The 16,561-nt window shown below is 38.8% G+C and overlaps 1 protein-coding gene across 1 annotated transcript in view; it reads left to right on the top strand.

The window, feature by feature from the left end:
- The window catches only part of TFAP2D (transcription factor AP-2 delta), a 56,596-nt gene that overhangs the window by 10,673 nt on the left and 29,362 nt on the right, over positions 1–16,561 (top strand). Inside the window, exons 4-5 of the mRNA XM_047734221.1 lie at positions 4,389–4,554; positions 4,724–4,842. Of these exons, the coding sequence (XP_047590177.1) occupies positions 4,389–4,554; positions 4,724–4,842 (285 nt within the window). The remainder of the gene's footprint in view (positions 1–4,388; positions 4,555–4,723; positions 4,843–16,561) is intronic.

Genomic DNA, 16,561 nt, shown 5'->3' with positions numbered 1-16,561 from the left:
GAGCCACAGCTCCTTGGAGACGGCCGCGGCTGTTTCCTCTGCCCTAATTGCCTGGATAAGAAAAGGAAAAGCTCACTCAGGCGTGGACGCTTGTCTTTCTATCCCGTAGCCGCGCAAAAGGTGGGTGGGGATCTTGTTGCGCTCCAAAGCTCGCGCCCCAGAGCGGTGTTAGTTGCTCAACACGATGGTGGAGTTGGGTGGGCTTTATTCAGGATGCTGAGCACGTGTGCGTCCCTTTCCCGTTGCACCTCCCACGAGCTGGGGAATTAAGTTGAGCAGGCGTGAGGATCCCCATTTTTCAGATGGACAGACCAGGGCCCAGAGTTATTCATCAGAGGTCCCATGGGTCACTAGTTGGCCAACCTCTTACTTGCAGCCCGGTCTTTTTCCCACTCCCTAGGCTGTGCCTGCCAACACAGGGCCAGATATCTCCAGCCACTCCAGGAAGGGCGCAGCCCGACTCCGTTTTTCTTTGGCCTCATGGAATCTAACAAGGTCTGGCAGCTGAAGGATCTGCTTCTGTGTGTTTTGTGCCCAGTTTTGTCCCCTGCACAGTTTCTCTGCCTGACTTTTCCCCGTAGCTATGACAGAGTTATCCGTTTTATGATAGTCATGTTCTAGACAAATGACCTTAAGTAGATAGTCCCTGACTTCTTATGCTGTTTCTATCGCTACAGATCTGAGTTTGAGCATCACTGGAAATAGGAAGCCCCATGTCCAAATTTCAATTTTGAAAATAGTGCCCTCCATAGCAGTATTACGTCTGTGCACTATGATGGAAAAGAGATGTACTCGAGAAAAGCTCTGCATGAGTAGCCTGGTTCTGGTGCCAGAGTCATCTCTAACTGGAGTGCTGGATCTAGAATGAATGTTATGTAATTTCAATAAGAGCCCACCTGCAACACAGGTACTATGAAGAACTGGTAACCCTGGGGATGAATACTGCAAATGCCTTGGCATGGATGACTCTCATGGCTTTCCTTTGAAATCTCGTCTTGCTATCTCTAGTCAGGGTCCCCTCCTTGGACCTTCATTCTAAACACAAAAATCTGGTTATGTTGACCTATTAATCTTTTCTTCCTCCCCCAAAAATAAACCACTGGGAAGAAAGATGTCAGGTTCCCCAAGCTGCTGTAAACTCTACAAGTTGCCAAATCTTTAGCCAGGACGAGAGAGTTCCCCAAGGCTGCAGCAATGCCAACTATCAAAGCAACAGAAATTCCCTTTAAAGATGCTGTGACATAAAAAATAAAAGACTCTAGAGTTGATGGCTAATCCTGAATACAAAATAAATCTTCCAGGCAGTTTGTGTGTGCATAAAGCATACTCTTAATATGCAGCCAGTGTAACTTACCTAATAAACGCTTATTTGAGTGAAAGCCAGAAACCTAACCTGGATGCAGGAAAGACCCAGAGCCCAGGGTGGTAGCACTTGGCTAGAGAGCAGATCCAATGACTTCCCTGGAAGCAGCTAGCTTTCACCACACAGGACTCACTTTGCCAAAAGGGGGCAGTTTTTCAGTTGGAGAAAATCTGATTTGACTCTTTTTTTTTTTTTAACAAAGATCTTTTATAATCTTCTGTATCTCCCTAAATTAGGTTTCTGACCCACTATAGATTAGTGAATATAGGAAAGGTCTAAAGCTGTGTCCTTCTTTTCTGCTGACTTACTGGGAAAGTAGCACATGCACAAACATTCCTCTCATAATTTACTTGAGACCCATTAGGTGAGACTGCTTGTGTCCTCAGTTGTGTATTGGCTATTTTACCAGAGAGGAGGGTTTATGTAAGAGTGTAAATTTGCTTATGATTCCATAACAATGGATGGAAGCCCATTTTCAGAAGACAGCTCTGTGAATTTTGAATATAGATATTATGATTCTTTAATATGTTTTACTTCAGATGACTCCACAGTGACCAAAGTCCTAAAGTTATCAGGCTCCTGATTCTGACAATAGGATGCTAAAAGCCAGCTTCACTGATAGCCTGTTCATCGTAGTTTTTGAGAAGTCACTTACGAGTTTTTTGTAAAATACATTTTGCATCTATAGGTATAAAGGGAGAGCATCAATGAATAGGGATAATAGTAGTTCCAGGCCTCCAAATCTGAGAAAACTATGATGATGGGGGGGGGGGAGGATCAGCTTTAAAATTCTCTGTGACAATGTTAAGTGGGGAAGTGCAGGTGAATTCGTGTTTGGGGCTTCCGAGACAGGCATTTGCATGGTTTTCCACTATGTTGACCACAAGTTTAATGCCAGGAAAAGGATTTCAAATTGACAGATGAAATTGTGGACCTCTCAGATTTCAGACTGAGGGTCAGTTTCCTGGCACCAGCACTAACATTGGGAATGGGCCAAGCATGCAGGACTCATCTTCCAGTCTGGAGAGGGCTGGTTACTCTAAGGTTCTCAGTATCCTCTCTTCTGTTTTGGGGGGTCATTCAGGGTGATCGCCAGCCTTAGAATGCTTAAGGAGAAAGAGTTGCAGCACTTTCAGGGGAAACTTGGATGACTCTAAGACAGCCTGGAAGAATTCCAGGTAGTACAGGGGTAGAAACACTTTAAGAGAGGGGTAAAACTAACCTGTTCTTTCCCCCCAGGTCCAGGACCCCTTCACCTTTTTTTTTTTTTAAAAAAACATTATTTATTTATTTATTTGAGAGAAGATAGAGACAGTGAGAGAGAGCATGAGCGAGGAGAAGGTCAGAGGGAGAAGCAGACTCCCCGTGGAGCTGGGAGCCTGATGTGGGACTCGATCCTGGGACTCCAGGATCATGACCTGAGCCGAAGGCAGTCGCTCAACCAACTGAGCCACCCAGGCGCCCCCCCTTCACCTTTTTAAGCATCCTCCCAGGTTCCTTAACCACTGTGCTCAGAGAACATACCCAAATCTGAATGCCAGAGACTCCAGCAACACAATATTCTCCCTGAGCAGCTTAGTAAAGGAGGGGAGGAGCTTTGTGGGAGGCAAGTGGTGAGCCATAGACTAGGGCTTCTCAAACTTTAATGTGCCCATGAACCACCTGGGGATCTTGTTAAAATGCGGATTCTGATTCAGAAGGTCTGTAGTTAGGCCTGGGATTCCACATGTCTATCAAGCTCTCAGGAGATGCCAATGCTGCCAGTTGAGAACCACCCTTTGAGTAAAAGGATTTTGGGCAACACTCTCCTGCTTGTTTTTCTTCTTCCAGCTACTTTTCTCTCATAGAACTTGACCTTTTGTAGAGATGAGTCTTAAGATCTCCCATAGTTGAAGAAATCAAATGCGTGCTTAGGAAAGCAAGCCTTGAATTGGAACTTGCCAGTGAACCTCATTAGCTCTGCCCTCAGATGGCTCAGTACATGAAGAGGCAGCCTTGAATGCCAGGGCTGTGTAGCCACCATGTTGGTAGTATCACACTGGCTCAGGATTTTTGCAGTATGAGAAGACTGGGCAGCAGGAAACTCTCAGGGATTATCATCTTGGGTTCTCAAGTCTCCTTCCAGTGCCTGAGGTTAGGGAATGCACTCTTCTGTCTTGGAGGAGAGTAAAGCTCTAGGGGCTTTCTGGAGCTCGGAGACCAAAGGCAAGATTGCTTTGGTGATTTTGCTATTACCAGTTATCTTGCTTTGTTCCCTAATAGTAATAACGAAAACAACAACCAAAACAATAATATTATTGGCCACTAACACTTAACGTGGCTCTCATTATGTTCTCCTCTTGTGCTGTATTTGACTGTGTGTGCCAGTCCTGGGGGCTGACATGTGGTAGAGAGATGTGACCTACCATCTACCCACATGGGTTGAAAGTTTATGACAATGGGCAGATTATTTTTGGTGGTGCCTGAGAAGTGAGTGATTCTAGTCCCTATAGTTGGTAGGTGGAGGAGGGAAAAGAGATGGCAGTTTTCAAGCAATTTGGAAAAGAGATTCCAAAACTTTGGTCTGTATAATAAATCATGGATAAAATATAGCCATCCATTTTGTCTATTGCACAGATATGCACACACATATACAGAGCCATGGAAAAATAATACAGACCCTCTGTGGGGCCAACTGATAGAGTTTGGGGTTTTTAATTAATTGAAATGTTTTTTTGTGTGTGTATGATGTCAAAATTAGCACTGATGGGCCAGCCAGCACTACGTAGGATAATTTTTGCTTAAATTAAAAAACTGTACCCCCACAAACATGTTCTATATGATATTTGAAAGATAAAACTTTTATTGTTATCTGAAAGGACATCTTCAGAGCAGCTTTCTGAGATGATCCCGATGATGTATATATGAGAACAATTGTTGTTGTGTATTCCCAAATCCCAAGGGTGCCTTGATGTTAACTGTCTTTCATGCAATTATTTTCTCTCACTGTCACTAATATGTAATATACTTCCCCTCCCCCCACAAGGTGGCACCTGTGTGGTGAACCCCACAGACTTGTTTTGCTCTGTCCCTGGCCGTTTGTCCCTTCTCAGTTCAACTTCCAAATACAAGGTGACGATTGCTGAGGTGAAGAGACGCCTCTCACCACCGGAATGCCTCAATGCTTCACTCTTGGGAGGCATTTTGAGAAGGTAAGATAACTGTTTTCTGGCGCATCGTGTCTTCTAACTGTACTGACACCGTACTCCTCAACCCTCAGCCCTTCGGCCTTCTGTCTCATGTTGAATTGGTGGTCAAATCTCATCATTTCCCTCAGAATATGAACTTTCAAAACTTAGTTTTTATTTTGTTTTTGGACAGAGCAAAATCCAAGAATGGGGGCCGCTGCCTGAGAGAGAAACTGGATAGGCTTGGCCTGAATTTGCCAGCAGGAAGACGGAAAGCAGCCAACGTTACCCTCCTCACTTCCTTAGTTGAAGGTATGATTTTTCAGCTCGGCAAAGTAATGGTACAAAGTTAGCAATTATTTGGAACTCAGGCTTGTTAGAATATGCTGTTTTATTTTTGACTATAGTATTAAGTAGGACAGTTAACAAATTGGGTGAATTTCCCAATTAATCATGATAAAGATGACTACATTAGACAGTATAAGGCTCAGATAATTCATAAAATGTCATTTAATATGCTAATCTTGACAATAATATGGAAGATAATGCAAGGTTTAAGTACTTCAACTAGTATTTCCTAAATAACAGTAACCAAAAAGCTGGCTGGGTTTTGTCATTTTTATTAGTGTTTATTTTAGGGTTCAGATAAATCTAGCTTAACTTATTCAGTGCACCCTGATCTATAGGATAATTAATCACACTTTATATAGGGATCACAGGAGTCTAGGCATGATACCAAGCCTGAGAGCATATTGGGTTAATCCTAGTAAGCATCTCTTCAAGTACAGTGGCATTGCATGGCTTTCTAGGTGCATTAGCTGAGTCCCAGAAGGTTAAGGTTAATCAGTGGTATGGAGACAGAGGTAAAAATATCTTCCCAAAAGTTATTTTTTTTTCCCAATTCCCCCTTTCCCTTTTGTTTCTTCTGTAAGGACTAAACTACATAATCTTATTCAAACTTCTTTTAAGAAGAGGTATTATCGGGGCACCTGGGTGGCTCAGTGGGTTAAAGCCTCTGCCTTCAGCTCAGGTCATGATCCCAGGGTCCTGGGATGGAGCCCCGCATCGGGCTCTCTGCTCTGTAGGGAGTCTGCTTCCCTCTCTCTTTGCCTGCCTCTCTGCCTACTTGTGATCTCTCTCTCAAATAAAAAATAAGTAAAATCTTAAAAAAAAAAGAAGAGGTATTATCGGAGACTTATTTTTGACTTTATGGGAGAGCTTTCGAATGCCAGATTAGAGTTCTCCCATAACCCAGAATGCTATTATTTTAATTCTCTCCTGAACTCACCTGAACACACCTGTGACACTTTTCTTGCACTGGTTACTCTCTTGTCTACAAGGCACTATGGGAAGTGAAGAGTGAGGGAAACACAAACGCAAACATCTTGACTTTATCCAGATTATCAATTCATACCTTTTACTGTACCACTTTCTGAAGTAGTATGTTCTAGACATTAGTCTGGGCAAAATTGCTTTGGTGATTTTGCTATTAATAATTATCTTCGCTTTGTTCCCTAATTACGATAGTGATAACAACAGTAATATTACTGACCACCCACATTTAATAAGTTAGTTACTGTTACTACATTTTATGTCTTATGATGTGTTTGCTTGTCTATGCCGATACTAAGAACTGACAGATGCCAAAGGAAGTTGATGTGTCATCCACTCATATGTGTTGGAGGTACTGGGGAAGGACATGGTAGAAAAAATGACACATGGGTTAATTCTAAAGGGAGACAGATTCCTGCTCAATTTAAGGAAGAAGATAATTATAATTTTAGCTGTTTAACAATAGAACAAAACACTTAAACAGAATATAATGAGGTGGATTCAAGAATCATATGGGTATGGGCGCCTGGGTGGCTCAGCCATTAAGCATCTGCCTTTGGCTCAGGTCATGATCCCAGGGTTCTGGGATCGAGCCCCACATCAGGCACTGTTCAGTGGGAAGTCTGCTTCTCCCTCTCCCACTCCTCCTGCTTGTGTTCCCTCTCTCGTTGTCTCTCTCTTCTCTCTCTCTCTCTGTCAAATACATAAATCTTTAAAAACAAACAAAAAAAGAATCATATGGGTAGTAAGAGTTGACTGGCTCTTAAACCCAACTCTGTAGGAGAATCAGCTCTGGAGGTTTATTAAAAAATACCTGGGACCCTCCCCTAAATCAATTGAAACTCAGTCTCTAGGGGGGTATGACCCAGGCATCTACACTTCTTTTTCAACATCCCCAGTGAATCTAATGTATATGAAGTTTAAAGATCATTGGTCTAAATGTTTCTTGAGATCCTTTCCACTTCCTAGGATGCACTGACTGAATTCTTGTGAGATTTGTAACTGGTGTGAAAATTAAAGGCCCTAAGAAAGACCATTTTCTGGGGTGTCCATGAATATCCTGATTAATAGAAGCTGAAGAGCCATACATGAAAGGGTATATTCACAAACCTTCTTATTGATTTTTATGGAGGCCAAGCACTAAAGTATTCTGAGTGGGAATTCTCAATCTGTGGTAAAAGAGGCAGTGAAAGTTAAATATGTGAACCTCTAGGGTGATCTTCATGGTACCACAGAAATATCTAACTGAGTTCTCTGTTCTTCTGTCTTGTGTTCATGGAGGAGTCACAATTAGCCTTGGTGGATGAAACCCAAGATTTAATTCTTTCCAAATACTTTAATTGGATCCTTTTGAAATCCCCCAAATCTTCATGATATAAAGAAATACATATTTTTTGTTTAATTCCAGACTGTGATGGAACCGAGGAAAAGAACTTTAGAGGCAAAGGACTTCTTGCATCCCTTAATTCCCCATATGTTATAACCCACAAATACACATGCACACTTTCTCTCTATCTCTCTCTCACACACACACACACTTAAAATTTTTATTACAGTGTGTTATATTCTCTGATTTCTATTCTGGTCCATATTTTTGTGTTCTTTCTAATGCTGATGATAAACCTACTGAATTTATTTCAAGACTCACCCTGAGTCATGACACACAGTTTAAAAAACTACAAGTTGTCTGAGGACACGGAGAGAACCTAATACTCGAAGAACAGGGACATTCCATCTAAATTAAAATAGGCTTTATTTTATCCCTGGCTGGCAGGAAGAGCAGTTTTAGAGTTGAGGAATCTCCTGTTTATTTTTATTCCCACATTTTGGTTGGCGTGATGATGACAGCCGACCTTCTCCAGCCACCAAGATGCCATTTTCTTTCTGCATTAGTCTCATAGTCATTGGAATCGTGTAGATGATGCTGGATGGATATGAAATAACAGTGACTCAATTTGGATTTATCAAGCCCCTGGAAGATTGACATAGTTAATGCTTCTCTTCAGTACTTTTGGAAACTTGATCTTTTTTGAACTAACATGGGTCTGATTCAGTTCTTTTGGATTTGTTTTGCTTGTGTAGTTTTGAGTGGTAAATTAAAACTTTCCCATATTTACCAGTTGGTGTCCCTAAGACTTTGAGTTGAGCCTGTCTTTGAGTGATACTTTTCCTCTCTTTCTATCAAACATATTTTGTAAGAGCCAGCAACATTTCAGGTCGATTTTTTCAGAAATTCCAAAACTAGATTCCTAGTCATCAAAAAATGGTCCATCAGCTTTCTTATAAATCTGTGGTCTTATGGGAAGGAATAGAATTTTTCTTACCATTTGTATTGATATCTCCTTTTTATCTCCTAGATTTTCTGCAATAACCCACATATATATTTGAATACCCATACCTAGTAATTTAGCTTCTCTTAAACGGCTTTTTTTAAAGTTTGTCTTTTAATTTGTTAGTTAAGTTACAGTATAATATTAAGTTCAGATGTACAATATAGTGATTCAACAAATTCATACATCACATGGTGCTCATCATAGTAAGTGCCCTCCTTCATCCCCATCATCTACTTACCTCATCTCTCCCCTGACCCCTGTAACCCTTGGTTTGTTCTCTATAGTTAAGAATCTGTTTCTTGGTTTGTCCCCCTCTCTCTTCCCCCACTCCTTGCTCATTTGTTTTTTTTCCTGAATTCCGCATATGAGTGAAATGATACGGTATTTGTCTTTCTCTGACCGACTTATTAACCCTAGATTCCTCCATGTCATTGCAAATGGCAAGATTTCATTCTTGTCTTTGACTGAATAATACTCCATTATATATACCACTGCTTCTTTATCCATTGATCAATCGATGGACACTTGGACTGTTTCCCTATCTTGGCTATTGTAAATAAGGCTGCTATAAACATGGGGGTGCATGTATCCCTTTGAATTAGTGTAAATACCCAGCAGTGTGATTGCTGGATGGTAGGGCAGTTCTATTTTTAATTTTTTAAGGATCCTCCATACTGTTTTCCACAGTGGTTCCACCAGTTTGCATTCCCACCAACAGTGTGCCAGTGCTCTTTTCCTCTACGTTCTCTCCAACACCTGTTGTTTCTTGTGTTGTTGATTTTAGCCATTCTGAAAGATGTGAGGTGACATCTTACCATGGTTTTGATTTGTATTTCCCTGATGGGAAGTGATGATGGACATATTTTCATGTGTCTGTTAGTCGTCTGTATGTCTTCTTTGGGAAAATGTCTACTCAGGTCCTCTGCCCATTTTTAAATTGGATTATTTGTCTTTTGGAGTTCGAGTTTTATAAGTTCTTTATATCTTTTGGGCACTAACAATTTATCAGATATATCATTTGCAAATATCTTTTCCCATTCTGTAGGTTGCCTTTTAGTTTTGTTGATTATTTCTTTTGCTGTACAACTTTTTATTTTGATATATCTTAAATGTCTCTTATGGCCCTTGATTAAGACTCTTATAGTTATTTCTCAAACATCCTGAGGGTCCAATATATTATTAGCATTAAATCACACACCCCACCCCATCCCCACTTTGCTACAGGACTTGAGCATAAGTGAGATAATATCTAACTGGCTTTATTTCTCATACACCAGACTTAGAAATAAAGTTCATGAAAGTCAGCTTTCCATGATGTTACCGTACTTGTCAGTCCTTTTCTGGGGAAGATTTGAATACAGCCTTGCCATTGTTTCTATTTTGATAGAAATTTTTTTTAAAAAAAGGGTAGTTCATGGAAACTCTGCTAGGCATTCCATGCAGAAATGATATAACCTTTGTAAAGATCCAATTGGTGAACAGCAGGGTGCATTTTATAATGGATATTGAAATTAGCAAATAAAAACACCCAAACATTGGTTTTTCAAGAACTACCCCTCTCACTGACATAAATAACATTAGTTTCATTATGATAGTCCAAATTTCCATGCTTGCCTTGGGCTTTTCCATCATTCTGTTTTTAATTGTTTTATAATAAATTTCCTGTGTTTCTTTTAAATGGAGTCACTCAATTGATAGGACCACCCTAACATTGTTCTCCAATCAACATATTGAAGTAATTATTTGGGGATTATTTAAGGAATTTAAGGGAGAGGACTATTTAATGCAAATTTATACTTAAATCACAACATTTGTTACAAATATCATTGTATCTAGTGACCACCGGATGAAGAACTTAAAACTGACTTCTTTTTACCTCATAAAGTTGTTTGAAAAGTGAGCATTCTGGTAAGGCAGTTATTTGGGGGGGGGGGGTTCCATGTAAAAGACATATCTGAGCTAGAATATGATATGAATATTTGAATCCAGAGTCCTCAGAATGTAGTAGTAGATCATTTCCCCCTTTTATCCATCTTCACCAAATGGGTTTTAGATATATAACTAATGGTTGGAACATCTTCTTCCCCACTTTATCATAAACTTGATGTCCTTTTTGTTTCCCCTTGTTTTAGATAACTAAAACAATTCCTGTGACTTCTCTTTTGTCTCTTTCTGGTTATCTATGACATCAGAGAGATGCTACTCTCCAGAAAATGTGGTGGATTAGAGCTGTTTAACCCAATGCATGTATCTTCCTGAGGAGATTGTGGGGTAATCCCCACCTCTTGTATAGTGGTAATAATTCTATCTTTGGAAAACATTCAAAGAATATGGCCAATATTATTGTTCTGATTCTAATACTCTTACTATATATTTATTATTTATGAATCAGCAGTTTCTGTTAGCTGCCTCCTCTGTATTTTATTCCAGAATAATCTTTGTGGAGTTGGTGGTTGTTAAAATAAACATGAGGAGACAATGATGTAGTTATTCATACCCATTGCTTCCCCCTCACTTGACGTTTTCCAGGATGGCCAGAGTGTTGCTGGAGGGAAGTTTTGTGCACCGGAGTGGGGTGTTTTCCTGGGACAGTTCCATTGAATTTGGAAAAGCTCATGTAACATTCTCAGGCAACACCAGGAGTTCTGAAAGCACCATTTAAGTCCCTAAACATAAATACCTTGACTTGTAGTTTGTTGTGACAGGGGGTCAAATCCTGTGTGTGTGTGTGTGTGTGTGTGTGTGTGTGTGCGCGCGCGCGTGTGTGTGTGTGTCCGTGTGTGTGTGTGTGTGTATTTCAAAACCATGGGGGCAGAAAAGGATGTGAATATACACTAGCAACAGAAAAGGGATCATTTACAAATATTGTAAATAATCTCCATTCAGGATTCAAAGGATTTTGAGTTTAAATCCTTCTTTGTTGTTATTTCATGCTATAGTTTCAAAAAATGTAACCTTCCAGACCCTGCCCTGCACGTCTTCACATGAACTAGTTGTCCCGCATGAGCTAGATGTATTTTCCCTTGGGCAAGTACGCCTCCCGAGCCCCCAATAAAGTCACTGTTGAAATTTTGTCAGACTTTGAGGTGGTTACTTAACCTGACTCAGATTTATTTTCTTAGTTTATAAATAAAGATAATAATATCTATAGTGGTTAGGATAATGTTAGTTATTATAACAATTAATTCCCAAATTATCAGTGGTTTACCATGATAGAAGCCGATTTCTCGTCATAGTCTGATATGAGTGTACCTCACCAAGGGCCTTTTCTCACAGTTTCAGTCAAGGACCCAGAGTCCTTCCCTCTGTAACTATTCCCTTCTCTAGGTCCTCAGAACCCCATTCATTAAGCTCACAAGAAAGAGAGACATGGTGGCAGAAGTACACAGCTTCTTACCCACTTGGCTGAGTCCTGCCTGCCCTTGCCCACTTTGGTCCTTTTCACTTCTCAGTCTTGCAGGGTGTGCTGCTCACTTAAAAACACACCACTGTGTTACTTCCCTCATGATTTTATTTTCTTCTTTCCATTATTCTTTCAACATATATGCCTTGACTAAAGTGCTTTTTGAACACTCGGTTTCTTCTTTATTTCCATGATTTAGATTTATCAAAATTCATAGACATTTTAATAAAAGTATAGAGTGTAGTTCTTCCTACTGATGTCCATATCCTGCTGAATAGCAATGGCAGTTTTAGAATTGTTTTTGTTTTAATTTACAACAAATATTTGAGTTTATAATGATATCTCTCTAAGAATGGAGTCAAAGAGTAATTTTACTTTTGAATTAATATAATTTTAAGTAGATAATTTATTCAGATATTAGAAGAAAATTTAAAAGTTACAAAAGAGCATACAGTAAAATATTTGTTTTTCACTCTATTCTCTAGTTGGCCAGTTCCCCTCCTGGCAGAAAACAAATGTTCTGTTAAACAAACGGTTTCTCTATTTCCTTCCAAGGATGTGTGTGTGTGTGTGTGTGTGTGTGTGCGCATGGGATTTTTTCATTTTTTAAAGAAATTATAGTATTCTGTATACACTATTCTACTGTTGGGGTCTTTTTTTCACACCTTATAATAGTGTTTTTTCTCAGGGCTTACAAGTTGTCCATGCCTTTAAACACTCAGGATATTCCTTATTTGAGTGTTTCATAATTTATTTAACCAGTTCCCTACTGAATATTATACAAATGTTTTCAATCTTCAGCTATCACAAATCGTGCTACAATGAGTAACCTCACACTTACATAAATAATTCTGCAGATAGGCAACTTTCAGATCTTTGCTAATCTGATGGGTTAAAAAAAAAAAAAAAAGGCTACCTTGGTTATGAAGGAGGTTGAGTTGAGTATTCCTAGAAGAATTTAAAGAGCTTCGCTGCCTATTCATTTGCTTTGTCCTTATGGGATATTTTAAAATATTTTCTTATTGATTGGTAATGCTCATTATGTAACAGGAAGCTGGCTGTGTGTCTCTGATCTGCATTGCAAGGACTCCCAACCACTACCTTTGGTTTGTCTGTTTGCCGTTACGAGTTTTCTGTTGGTTTGCTTATTTGTTTAGGTCTGTGTCTTACAGAATTTTTGATATGAGTATAATCATATGTCTCATATATTTTATATCATAGTTTTTAGTTTTACTTGTAATATTTTAAAAGACTTTTTTATCCCCAGACTGTAAAAGAATTCTGTCATGTTCTAATTACTTTGTGATTCTACCTTTTATGTTTAAATTGTTGATCCATCTGGACCTTGTTGTTAGATGCATGGTATAGATCCAGTTTTATTTGCTTATTTCCAGATGGCCACCCAGTTGTCCCAACACCTTTTCTTGAAAACCTATCTTTTCCCTACTAGTAAAAGAAAAGCAAGCTTCATTTCACACTATATCTCTCCATACACATACACTTTTTCAGTAGACTGATTTCGTTTCCTTAACAGTGCTGTCTGTTTCTCCTTCTACAATTACATTTCAGTTTTTTGTTTTTATTTTTTAAAACATTTATTTATTTATTTAAAGTGGGCTCCATGCTCAGTGTGGGGCTTGAACTCATGACCCTGAGATCAAAATGTGAATGCTCTATCAACTGAGCCAGCCGGGTGCCTCTCCTTTTTTTTTTTTTTTTTTTAAATTTTGTTTTGTTTTTAGAATTTATACTATGTCAGCTAAGTAAGGCAGAACGCTTTATACAAAAGCCCTGATAGACAGAGGTCTTTATAGTTTAAAATTGACTTTATAGTGACTGCTTTCCTTTTGTATAAGCCACAGAATTCTTGTATTTCATGACGGTGTACAATTAATCCCTGCATAACCCTTTCCCTTCACCTTGGGACAGTAGCTCTTAATGTTGGCCTGAGATTACTTCAGGAGCTTCAAAACAGGCAAATACCCCGAGACTGATATGGAGTGACACCCGGACATTAAAAACAAAAACACAAACCCCAGGTTATGGGAGCAGCAAGTGTTGAAAAGTATAGATACAGTCTATTTTATAAAATGGTTCCACTGATAGAAGGATATACTCTATTTTTGTGGATCTTCTAGAATGAACTATATGTTCATTCTTTCTACCAATTCTTTGTTCTAGTTTTTCACCATTTTCATTAGAAGTCTTCACAAGACTATTGTTGTAATTAACCAATAAGATATTTCAAAGCTTTTTCACATGAAAGATGTTTACTGAGTACCTATTTTGAATCGGGGCTGTGCTAAGTATATGGCATGCGATGGGGAATAAAACTATTGCTTTGAAAAACAAAGCGTTGTTTAAACAAAATCATCATTAAACTAGGGAATTACTGAATTATAAGACAATTACTTATATCATAGGTTGTATTATATGTAGTGATATAGAGTACATTCCTTTCCGAATAGTTTGGGAAACCTATGATATATTAATTTTGTCCTTCAGCTCTAGGGTTTACTATGGCTTGGTATTACAGTTTATTTAATAAAGTATCTTATCCAGGTTTAAAAATATTCTCAAAAAATTTTTTTTAAAGATTTTGTTTTTAAGTAATCTCTACCCAGTGTGGAGCTCGAACTCACAATCTTGAGATCAAGAGTCACATGCTCTACCGACTGAGGAAGTCAGGTGTCTCTCAGATTTGCTTTCTAATAGGTACTTCTTAGAATAATCCCACAGATAGATTTCAGTGCTAGTTTCCCATACATATAAATAAAATTGAAATCATAGACATGTGACTAGAGGTTAACACATATGAATCATTGCTTTTATCTAATAACATCGGGTATTGCAATACTAAATTAAACAAATTGTTGTTATGGCAATACTGTTACAGTGGCAGTTGACAAGAATCATCTGGTAATCACAATATAGAGGTATCCTTTAGTGCAAATTAGTGTACTGGATGTTGATTTTTCATTATCTGAAGTACATTTTTCCCTAAAATACAACAATTCTAAAGGAAGGGAAAAATCCCTAGCGACATAAAAGGTTGACAAGCTGGTTATTTATTTCTATTTAAAAATACATTTAAGGGAGCCTGGGTGGCTCAGTGTGTTAAAGCCTCTGCCTTTGGCTCAGGTGATGATCTCAGGGTTCTGGGATTGAGCCCCACCTTGGGTCTCTGCTCAGCGGGGAGCCTGCCTCCCGCCCCCCCCCCACCTTCTGCCTCTCTGCCTACTTGTGATCTCTGTCAAATGAATAAATAAATCTTTAAAATAAATAAATAAATAAATAAATAAATAAATAAATAAATGTACATTTAGATCTTTTGTAAAATAATGTAGGAGCCCAGAAACTCAGTAAAACAGGTGATCCAGAAAACATTTTCCCATTAACTTTCCACTTCTAGGCTGCATCAGTGAAGTTCATTTAAACTTCTCTTAATATTTTTCCCTAGTTGTTCACTTTTTGCTTTTGAGTGAAAAATGAGTGCCCTGACATCAGGGAGCAAGTTCTTTTCTATGCTCATATCATATTCTGTAATTTTACTTCTGTTAACTTTTTGAGAGAGTTACTCAGTGTATCACCTACTGATGATGTTAGCATTGAAAAAAATGAATACTTCTTAGGGGTTTCTATTTTTCTTTTTTTTGGAAAGGGAGATAAGGACTACTTAGCTTATAGACCCTAAAGACTTGCACTTAACATACTCTTATACAAACAATAACCCTAACCCCAAACATCCAACCTACATCTAAAATATCCTTGAAATAATACAATATAAGGTGGTCATCCATGCTGGAATCAGTGTATTGCCCGGTCGTGTGAAAAAGGGTGGAAGGTCCTGGTTGGTCAAGTGGCACGGTGCATTAAGATTTCAAAATGACTTAAACCTGTTTTGCAAACAAAAACTAGGGCATCCTACCTCATCTTACAAGGCTATGAGATGACATGGCAGTATTTGCCATACGGGAAAAAGAAGGAAAAATGTTCTCGGCCCTTCCTGAATCACTCTTCTACCACAGGTTACTATACCTGCTTTTGCCCTACCACAGAGACACAGAAGCTCATTGATCTTTACCTTCACAAATCAGTCAGATCCCCCTAGAATCTTATTCACACGCTTTTTTTTTTTTAATTTTTTTTGAAAGGTTTATTTCATTTGCGAGACAGAATGTTCATGTCCAGGTAAGCATGTGAGCTGGGGACAGGGACAGAAGGAGAGAATCTCAAACAGATTCCCCACTGAGCAAGGACCACCCCCCCCCACGTTGTGGGGCTTGATCTCATGACCCACGAGATCATGACCTGAGTGGAAACTAAAGAGTCTGATGCTTAACTTACTGAACCACCCAGGCTCCCCTTCACATGCTTTTTATGATCCTAAAATTTCTATTTTTCTTAAACTTGTTCATTCTAAGATACTTGCTGTACAGAATTTAAATACAGATTTGTCCTCCTTGCTGGATATCATGTGTATTTTAATTCACAATTCATTTACTCATTCATTCTTGGGTCCTCACACACAAAGCTTTTGTGGCATGATACACATATTTTAACTACCTATCAGAGTGCCTTCACTTGCCACTTCTTTTAATGTAACATAGCTATACATCCAGTAACAATGTTACATTGCAAGCAAGAGAAAGCAGTAAACAGAACGAAGGAAAAGAAAGATCTGGCTGTCAGTGTAAATGTAAATAGCAGCTGTTCCATTCAAACTGTTTTAAAAACTACACACGGTGAGAGCTTTGCATATAATGGACCAGAGTCAGGTTTTAGCATCAAATTTAAGAGACATGCAGCCACCCTCCCATTTGCACTGTTTCACTTCTCTCACTACTGCACAAGCAGTAGAGGACAAATGTGTGTGTGTGTGTATGTGTATATATATATATATATATATATATATATATATATATATATATATATGTATATATATATATATATATATATATAT

This window comes from Lutra lutra, chromosome 6 (assembly GCF_902655055.1).
Source record: "Lutra lutra chromosome 6, mLutLut1.2, whole genome shotgun sequence".
NCBI classification, from domain to species: Eukaryota; Metazoa; Chordata; class Mammalia; order Carnivora; family Mustelidae; genus Lutra; species Lutra lutra.
The sequence above is the reverse complement of the archived record's forward strand: the minus strand, read 5'-3'. Positions and strand labels throughout refer to the sequence as shown.